This window comes from Kryptolebias marmoratus, linkage group LG19 (genome assembly GCF_001649575.2).
Source record: "Kryptolebias marmoratus isolate JLee-2015 linkage group LG19, ASM164957v2, whole genome shotgun sequence".
Classification (NCBI taxonomy): Eukaryota; Metazoa; Chordata; class Actinopteri; order Cyprinodontiformes; family Rivulidae; genus Kryptolebias; species Kryptolebias marmoratus.
This window is the reverse complement of record NC_051448.1, coordinates 13,840,009-13,850,292: the sequence shown is the minus strand read 5'-3', so window position 1 is coordinate 13,850,292 and position 10,284 is coordinate 13,840,009. Positions and strand designations below refer to the sequence as shown.

The 10,284-nt window shown below is 41.4% G+C and overlaps 1 protein-coding gene across 1 annotated transcript; it reads right to left on the bottom strand.

The window, feature by feature from the left end:
* LOC108231810 (C-C motif chemokine 3-like) lies at window positions 1-998 on the bottom strand. Its single transcript, XM_017409102.3, has 3 exons — window positions 820-998; window positions 356-473; window positions 1-226 (listed from the first exon to the last, which is right to left on the bottom strand). The coding sequence occupies exons 1-3, from the start codon at window positions 908-910 to the stop codon at window positions 118-120; spliced, it is 318 nt and encodes a 105-aa protein (XP_017264591.1). The 5' UTR covers window positions 911-998; the 3' UTR covers window positions 1-117.
* Between the last annotated feature and the right edge of the window lie 9,286 nt (window positions 999-10,284).

The following is a 10,284-nucleotide window of genomic DNA, read 5'->3' as shown; positions in this document are numbered from 1 at the left end:
AAAGTTTTGCTTTTTATTGTTAATATTTTAAAACATTCTCAGTACAAAAATAGAAAGCATGTATAATAAGTCCTCATCTCCGGCTCCTGGGCTCAGTTCGGGGATATTTCGAGGTGTTCACTCAGACAATGTGGTGTTCACGGGTTTTTCCTTGGCCTGCATTATCTTCTTCACCCACTCCTGTGTCGGGTCCACGCAGAGTTTACGACCTCTTTTCATCGTGAAGCTGAAACAGAGACCGAACAGTCAAGAACCTGGAGGTTTATGCTCTGGTTGAGTCTACAATTATGTGTCCTATCAGTCTGGATGTGTAAAAAGTATTTAGAGCTGAAGTTTGAGGAGGTGAGACACTCACACCACGCCTTCCTTCGCACACGCCGGGTCGGTGGGTTTGAAGCTCGCCACTCGGACGCTGAGCAGAGGTTTGAAGTAGAAATCAAAGCAGCACTCGCCTGGACTGTAGCTGCCTGAACCTAGCACGGAGACAGGAATTAGGTTGGCAATCAACACACAAGTCGTCACACAGATTGACGTTTTTAATGTGCAGTTCCGTCGGACTACAGAAGAATTAAACAATCGAATGCAGCCGTGAGCTGCTGAGCGATGATGGTTTGGTTTGTCCGGGTCGTGAAAAGTACTACCAACATACTTAAATCCACTTTTTTTTACCCCGTACATCTTGAGTTTCCTACTTCTTATCTGTAAAATGACCTGAAACGTATGAGCAGTAAGAACTCCCCCATTTTTTGACCCAAGTGGGATCGATTTAGCTCATTTTAAGTAAACAAAAATAAAACAAGTTGTGTGCAGCCAGCTTACTTTCTTTGACCAAGACGGCGAGGGATGAGAGAAGCAAGAGGCAGGTCGCCAGGGTGACGGGGTTCTTCATCATCGTCATCGTCATTATCATCTGGTCTCTCGGACCTGCTTGCTTGTCTTCGGTCTTCTGCCTGTCCACTCTCGACTCAGCCCTGCACTTTTATTGAGTTGCTTCTCGTGTGTGTGTGTGTGTGTGTGTGTGTGTGTGTGGAGTGGGGGGAGAACATGTTCCGTGACAAAACAGAAACCGTGATCTAAAACTACCTAACCTGCAGCTCACCTGCGGTCATGTGGTCGCTGCTTTCTTGACAGGGGAAAACAAAAAGGGGCGATGCTGCGGTTGACACCTGATACGTCTCACTGCTGCTTCAGCTCCTTTATGCAAGTGTGTGTGGTTGTGGGGGGGTGGGTTGAGTGTGTGTGTGGATGCATAAGCATTTTTGCATATCGGTGCAGAAGCACTGTGGCTTTTTGCAGCCGTGGCTTTTTGATGAAGTGTGATAAACACAAAGTATTAGATGTGAAAAAAATGGTCACCTCTTGTTTGAAAGAGCTAAACACCATCATCCTTTCCACTTATCTTCTCATCTAAATGTTTTAAGTGTTTTGGCACACACATCAACAACACTGATAGGCTTTTTTTTTTATTTATTTATTCATTTTATTTTTATTTTTAACCTTTATCTTACCAGGCAGGACGGTAACAGCAGCGTCGGCCTGGCAAGGAAGAAGGGGAGCAATAGAAAACAAATACAGCAACAATAACAACGCATAAACTAAAAATTAGTTCGTCAGGAGAACAAAATAGCACCACTGAGCTGTAAAACATTTACAAGTCTAAAAGGAAGGTTTATAGACAACTTCTAAAGGCAGAGACAGGAACAAACGCAGTAGGTCCTGAAGATTTCTGCAGCAGATCTTAATTATTTGAGGCAGAAAATGCAAAAGACGAAACGAAACCTGGTCTTCGGGATCTTCAGCAACAGATATTCAGATGACCTGAGGTAATACTAGATGCTGGACACAGTAACTAACTAAAGTAAGGAGGTGAGGAGCCCTACAAGGTTTTATAAATAAGAGCGGACCACTCTTATGAATGTAAAGTGGGCCATTTATAAGGAAGATTTGTCACAGAACGATAGATGGTGTCCAACTTATGAAGAGTTCCCTTACATGCACATCTATAATTTATGTCTCCATAATCAAACAACAAAAGAACAGTTTCTGTACAGATCACCAAGTCTCGCTATAACAATTCATTGATATGGTGTGAAAAGGTTTGGGAAATTATGATATTTTTTTCAGCTGAGGTTTTAGAAAACTCAGTTTAGGTGTCTCCGAGTGAAATGGAAATAGAAAGAAATTCATAAGTGACGATGTTGCGAGCCCCTCTGTGCCTTTGTGCCTCCGAAACCAAAACAACAATTGAGCTGTTTCTTCATTTTTTTACCAGGTTTCTGTCTCTTTCACCCTGACTCGGCCACCGCCAAGCATTTGCTGAAATTGTTAACAACTGAGAGGAAATTCTAAACAGAGTCAGCGTTTCAGGACAAATCTTTAGCCAAGCTAAGAACAGGTCACAGGTGTAGCCACACCCCGATGATTTCAGTCTCCATAAAAGGGAGTGTCGCAATTTTAGTGGTGTTTTTGATATGTGAGCGTGGGGGGACTCGACGCTTTGGAGTCGACCTGGGCTGAGTGTTGGCTTTTTGTGATACAGTTCCATCACTGCTACCTGCTGTCCTTTTAGAGTTTGCTTCTTTGGTTAGTCCGCCTGGCTTTTTTGATTGTGTTTAATTTTTTTTTTCCTTAGTGTATGTGAGGGCGGACTAACTATTTTTATTTTTCATTTTTAACTTTAAAACCATCTGAGCCCCGATCCTGTTTGGCGTGTCACTTTAAGGGTATATTGCATGTAATATTTCTGCTGTGAGTCGAGTTTTTCGAGGTTTCACGCGAGTTTGTCCGCATCAAGTGGTGTTTCAATTTGGGTCGACAGATTGTAGAATCGACAGCGGATGGATAAATGGGAAACCCCCTTATTTCTGTGACAATAAATATTGTTAATTGACTTTATTCTCGTGGCTGATTATTCTATTCCAGGCGGGAAACACAACATCTGTATTTTAAATCTCAGAGGCCCCAAACCTTCCTTTCTCAGCCACGTGTGTTTACTCTGTTGAGGTTTTTAAAAGACACTTTTTAAATTATTATTTCTTTGGCTTTTAAATGCAAATAACAGTTTGTCCATTTAAAGTCATCTTTAATTTCTTTATTTTAATACATTTGTTTGCTTTTATATTTTGTGTTTTAGTATCTTTTTTCTGCTTTAACTGGTTTGAATGCTTTTGGCGTTTGTCTTTCTTATGTATTTCATCGGTTTAGCGGGCAGCACCTTGGTCAACTTTGGGTTGTTTTAAACATGGTTATCTGATTTCATGTAGTTCTTTCAACTAGGCCACAGTCGGAGGAAAAACACATCAGTTTAAAAAAATATTCAAGGTCGAGTAGACGAGGCCTGTGTGTTGACGGATGATTTCACCTCCTGGGACCTGGCGTCACATTTTGCTGAGCGTCCCTCGACTCGCGTCAGGCGACGATCAGCCCACGCGAAAGAGTTCGGGTCTTAGGAGGCCGAAGGGGTTTTCAAAGTGAGAGGTGTCAGAAAGTGAAGAGACAAATGCAGAGGGGATGTGGTTAGCTCTTTACACAACTGAACCACAACATAAATTTCCATTTCTGCTTCAGCTGAAGGTTTAATGGTGTTTACCTGAAGAGATCAAGGTTTCTTTTTCCTCCTTAATGTTAGCTTCTGGTTCAGTCTAGAAAAACTACGCTAGTTTTCCTCACATGTAAGTATCCTGAAGTCATCCCAGCGGAGTGTTTTGCTCTCAGATGAAAGTTTCTGTGGGGTCTTCAGCTTCAGCTTCAGGTTCCTCACGTCACATCAAACAGATGGATGAAGTGTCTTCACCTCCTTTTGTTGCTCAGAATTAAAGCTGGCTCCATCAGGCTTACAGACGCAGCCATCTCGCAGCCATCTTGTATTTCTGGTTCACTCGAGATGTGGGATGAAATACCAAATTACAGCTTAATATGCTAGAAAAACGAATATTTGAACACACAGCAGCAAGGTAAGAATGACTTGCCTTAAAACAAATACTGCAGCCAGCCTGCAAGAGGCTGTCTTCCTGTTTTGGCTTCAACTTCCTGGTTACGTTCCTGAGTCTAGTTATTAATTTGGATGTGGATGGCTCCTCTTTTAAGGAACCAGCTCCTGGTTTGGGAACGGGAGGAAGATGACCTTTTTACCAAAGAAGCTCAGGCTTAATCAGAGCTTAAGACTAAGATCATCCTAAAGAAAATTGACGCAGTTTTTGGTCAAACCTCGAAACAACACGCACAGCCTCATGGGATACTGTGAGATCTCTCCTGATCTGAAGTATGTGTGGTGAAGAATGACTCTCAGCTACTACCACACCAAGCTTTAGCTCAGTATCTGTAAAACTAGCTGAGGTACAGCCATTTTCTGTTTAGGCTACGGTCAAACAGCTGAGGCAGCCATCTTAAACTGAACTAATCAGCTGTAGACGTACATCCACTGGTTACTTTCTGAGAGTTTCATCAAAACTCGTCTCGTGCGTGAGATATTTTGCTGACAGACAATCAGGGTTGACTCCTACAGTTAAACCCAAGGTTTGAAGCAAACGTGTCGCACAGCGTGTTGCACTCAGAGCATGTGTTGAGGACGATGCTCGGCTACTACCACACCAAATTTTAGCTCAACATCTATAAAAACCGACTGAGTTGTTGCGATTTTTTGTGTTTTCTAAGGTCAGTTGGCAGCCATCTTAAATTGGGGTAAAGTCCAAAAGTGAATCAGTTGTAGAAGCCAACCTATTTGTTTGTTTCTAAAGGTTTCATTGAAGTCTGCCCACTGGTTCATGAGATATTTTGCTAACAAACAGAGTTGATTTTAATAGTTAAAGGTAAAGTTTGAAACGCAGATCTTGTGCGATCAGTCAGGGCTCAGACTGTAAGTTTGGTACCGGCCTCAGCTACTACCACGCCAAATCTTAGCTCGACATCTGTAAGACCGGCCGAGTTATTGCCACTTTATGAGTCGGCTAAGATTGCCTTTGTTTCACTTCCAGTCCTTTCAGGGATTCATGAGATATTTTGCTAACAGTAGGGACCAACGAGCACGCAGTGAAGTAAGCGTAAACTGAATCGGTCCGGCAGAAATGTGGAGAATGTTTAGCACACAAAGCTTCTCTCGAAGCTCCAGCAGCTTGTAACGCCGTGAAGCTCAGGTTTACCATTAAAGGAAAATGATCTGAACCTCTCAAGATCATCCAATGAATATTTATCTCCTTTCTCCGTGTTACTTATTAGAATTTCAACTCTTGAATAGTTGATTAGTAGATGAGGAGTATTTTCCTTCCAACTGTTTTGTATTTAAGGCAAACCAATCAGGAACAAATGACCTATCTGTGTTTATAACTTGAGGACGAATGATACGTCATAGTTTTATAATCATACAAGGACATAACATTTTCTGTTCTTGTACACGGATGACAACAGAGAGTTGCGGGGAGCTTTAAAAAAAACCCCGGAGGCTGACTTCAGCACAAAGTAATCATGTGCTAAGTCAGACGGAAACGTGTGGTTTGCATCAGAGGCAGAGGCTCCATGCACACACGGCAACAAAGTAAAAGCACAGTTTTGGCCGTGCAAGTGTCGTGTACCCGCAGTGTGTTTAAAGAAGCCTTTTTTTTTACACTCTTCAGGCCCAACCTGAAGAGGAAGCCGGCTGGGTTTTTAGATTTGAAGTGTGCAGAGCTGTGAAAACCGTAGGAAATGTACGAACGTGACACCGTCTGAGTGAGCTGAGGTTTGCTGGAAAGTGTGAAGAGGAAAAAAAACCTGCTTTCAGGAGGGGTNAGGGGTGGGTGGGCGGGTGGGGTTTGAGTGAAAGGAGGGGAGCAAATTCACCACCACAAACTAACCCGTCCACTAAACCACTTAGCTTTAATCGAGGAGTCTGCTCCGGCTGCTTCAAAAAATAGCACTCATTTTTCAAAATAAGATGGTAAAAGTTATTCCTTTCTGAATTTAAAATTTACTGATTTCAGAGGAGGGGCAATGAACCATGAATGTAACATCAGCAGTGTTTAGTCTGCAGTCCCTAAGACAGCAACAGATAACAAACAGAAGGAAACGTGGCTGATCAAATGAAAGATGAGTTCCTGCTGCAGGTCAGACAGACTCCATCTTTAGCTGTTTTTAAAACCAGATTTTCTCCTAGGCTTTTAACCCAGAGCGACCCATTATTTGTCTTAATCTTTTACCCTCATCAGTTGTACTGTTTCAAAATGTTCTGCAGCTCCTTTAAAGCTGTTTTATAATGTTTTATTGCTGTTCTCTCTCTCTCATGTTGGATTTGTACAGCACTTTGCTCAGCTTGTTGTTGTTGTTTTTTTAAGTGCTTTAAAAATAAAGCGGTGTGGGAAATAATCTGGAACTGTATAATTTAGGCGTTTTGAAAACAATATAAATTTAATCCTCTGGATTAAGTGAAACAGCCACTATTCTTAGTATGAGGGCAGGGTGAATTGGTTCAACTTTTTATTTTATAGTCTGTGTCCCCCTTTCCAGTCCGGTGAATTATCTGACCATTTAAACAAGAAATCAGTGCTTTTTAATCTTCATCAGGACATAAAAGTGACCACTGGAGGGCAGCAAAGAGACATGATACTGAAATATCTGGTGGCACACTGTAAATATGAATATTTCACGTGTTAAATATGTTTGTTTTATTTGCTTTTTTCCCCATTAAGGTCCCTTTTTTTAAAAAATAATTACAAACAGTGACGTAAACTTCAACTCGACAAGGTATAAAGGCCCATAAAAGTGAGGCTGCAGCTATAATTTTGTTTTATTTTAATTTTTTTCCACTATTTTAGAGGGTTTTGCACTTTATTCAAGATGAGCAAAACAAACAGCCTTTTGGTGTTTAAAAAAACAGTTCATGACTTCTTTAATGGCTTTAAACTGGCTGGAGAAACTAAATTAATGAGCAATCTGTGTTTTTTTTTCTCAGATTCCAGACCTAAAGATGCTCACTTTTCTTGTTTGAGTCTCTCCCCCTGCAGCTGATTGTGTTGATCCATGCAACAAAGTAAGAAAACATAAAAAGCTTTTTGTTTCATTCCTCGTGTATGGATGCCGTTCTGCCACATTCTGCCACATTTAAACGCCTCCCGTCTCCTGGAAGTGCATCAGTGTTTTCACCCCATCGGTCTCGTTTTGTGTGTCCGTCTGCTGAGGTGCAGGAAGCCTGATTTAAAGCCGTGCGATGCTTCAAACGCTGCTTTTGGGTCACATTTTTCCCCGAGAGCAGGGTGGTCGCCTTGGAGAGGCGGGCATCTAAAAACTCTGCATCACTCCATGAATCTGTTACAGTAAACAGAGGGTGAACACTTTGTCTGCTTGGGTTTTTACTGTATATAACACGCAAAAAGGATCGGGCTTTAAAACAGACTAGTTATTAAACAGTTTAGGTTTATAGTGTCAGACTATAAAAAACTATAAAAAGGCTTTTAAGGATCCCTCACAGACTTTCTACTATAGATAGATAGATAGATAGATAGATAGATAGATAGATAGATAGATAGATAGATAGATAGATAGATAGATAGATAGATAGATAGATAGATAGATAGATACTCACTGTTAATGTAAACAGCTTACAATTATACTGCATCAAGTATCCTAAAAACAAATAAAAACATCCTAAATTTGATGTCATTAAAATTTAAACTGTCAGGCTATCAGCAGGTCAGTCACAGTTGGGAAGCTTTGTTTAAGAAACAAAGTTTGGGTCTGTATTTTCTGCCTGATGGCAACAGTTCAAGCAGATGGGACTACGATACGCTGGAGGATATTTTGTTGTTTTTTTTGTTTGAGGCGCCCGGCGTAACCACGCTGTGAGCCACGCGTGAGGCCGCGCTCCACGGCAGCTCGATCAAAGGTCAGGAGGTCACCTCCTCAGGTTAGCGGTCTGTTGGCGCTCAGAGGGGGTTTGAGGAACGACTCTCGGCTGATGCCGCATCAAATTTTAGCTCCACGTCTGTAAAACCTACCGGGCAAGGGCCACGTTGGCTTTGGCAGACGTCGATTAGCTGTGGCGGCCATCTTGAAATTGGATCCACTTGTGTTTGGACATCACACAGAGACAAATAGGAATATTTTCGTGCTTTCTTCGCCTTTGAGCAAAGAGCAATAAAACCCATAAAGTGGTGCTGAAGCACGATTTGGATAAATGTTAAAACTAGTATTTGTTGTTGAGTTATAACGTTTGGTTGTGACTGGAAAAGCATTTCTGCAGAGCTCGATGGCATTAACTTCAGATTACTTACATGCAAAGTGTCCCAAACTAATCAATTCGTAGATGTTTTTTGTTAAACTGGATCAGAATTTTTTTAAACAGTTTGATTTTTAAATATCACAACCGCCTGAGTTCTTAATTGAGTCAGAACGATCCTGCTAAACTCGTTTAGCAAAATCCTTAAATGTGCTCAGTCCCAAGAAACAGATCATCTTGATTCATGCTCGGCCTGTAGAAACAGTTGTACTAAAACCTGAAATGACAATAAAAGTTGTTTGGACGTGAGCTGAAAATAGAGCTGACTCCGGTGTGAGAGTCCCACTGACGGCCACGCCTGAGCCCGTCCGGTGCCTGAGCCCCCCCACCCCGCTGGAAAAACACAATGTTCCCTGATAACCTATCAGAGAGTTTCTCATCCTGACGCCTCTGATGTAACCGTGAGGAAAACCTGCGCAAACGTGCAAAATATCCAGGAAATATCCAAAAAACAAAGGATGAACAGAACTGCAGGAGGGTGGGGGAGGTTTTGTTTTTTTTTAAAAATCTGCTTACATATAATAAAGTTGATGTGGGATTTCCAGCAGCAGTACACAGGAATAGATTTATTCCATCATTAAAGTTAAAAGACCAGTTCATTGAAGCGGGCTTCTTGTGGAGCAGTTATCGTCTTACCTGTTGTAGACGGTCGTTCAAAGAGCAATCTACAACAGATAAGATGTTAACTGTTTACAGCCCGTCCACAGAACCCCTAAACTTCATTTCACTCATTTAACAGACATTATCATTAAAAAAAAGACTTGGAATAGAAACGGACGTGGCACTAGTCGATATAAGTGACCCACGTTGGCAAAATGAGCTCAGGCTGAGGTGAAAAAAGTGGAAATTTTAGCTGTAATTAAGATTTGTGCAAAAATGAGTTCATAAAGACACATGTAGTAGATGATAATCTTCCTAATGTACCTTTAAATTCAAGCTTTCTAACAGGTATGCCTTCAGAAATGATCCATTCAATACTAATCCTTTTAATTTCCTTTAAAATTGACCATTTTTTTCTGGCAGGAAATCCCTTCGTATAATTTTTGCAGTCATTATGAAGCTTCCCCTTTTCATACACAGGGCTGAAGACCAATAAAACTTGAGTTTCTTGTAAACTACAGATTGTTTTGAAGAATTTGTAAATAATAACAAGTCAGGGTTGGAAAACTCTTCATTGTGGCTCATTTTGCCAGCACAGGTCACAGAGATACAGTATATATTTAATTTGTTCACTCACTTATTCCTTTTTTTTTACACGTTCTTTCTTTTCATCCACAAGGGGGTGCTACAGCACCCCCACCACCCCCAGTTCCCTTAGTCTTCCAGTCTCAGGAGCATCTTGGGAGTGTATTAGCGGCGGCCAGCGCGGTTCCTTACGTTATCATGAGTGATGTAGAAACTGGGCGACTCTCACGTCGCAGCTTCCTGGATGATTGTCTGAGTTTTGACGAGGAAATCAGGAGACACGCCAGGAAACGACCAATCAGAAGACTTTTTTTTTTTAAAGTGAATTATTGTCGTTCTGATTTCATTCAGTTGTCTCCATTTAGAGAGGCTGATATCTGAAAACGAAATACTTTGATTAGACTTTGAAGCAGATCAAACGGATCCGACGGTTCCATTGGTCGCACCTTTTCGCAGCGAGAGAAGCCAAACTTGAACTTAGGCGTGTTCGCTTGTGGCGTGTGGCATGAGTGTGTATTCTCACAGGAAGTCGACCTTAACCGTGACCTCTGTTTGAGCCAGGAAGAGGTTCAAGGATCGGGTGCGAGGGCTGATTCTGGCTTATTTTTAACACACAAACACACAGAGGGAGAGTTAGCCAAATATTCCCCGATAATAACAGAAAAGATGATAAATGTAACCAGAATCATTTTATTGAACATGGTTTGTTTTGTTCTTCAACATGTTCGTTTGAAATGACGAACAGACCGACGGATTATAAAAATGAATGTATCCAATTAACATAAAATATCTGATTAAGTCAGAACAAAACCTTCTGAGGCCACGGTTCTTGGCTGGAGACAGGGTGGACCGTT

Bases quoted from the DNA above. Each gene is read 5' to 3' on its own strand.
- LOC108231810 (XM_017409102.3), bottom strand. From the start codon at position 910: ATGATAATGACGATGACGATGATGAAGAACCCCGTCACCCTGGCGACC. The intron at 474-819 runs GTAAGCTGGCTG...TCTCCGTGCTAG, and splicing joins CGCCGTCTTGGTCAAAGAAA to GTTCAGGCAGCTACAGTCCA. The intron at 227-355 runs GTGAGTGTCTCA...TCTCTGTTTCAG, and splicing joins TGTGCGAAGGAAGGCGTGGT to CTTCACGATGAAAAGAGGTC.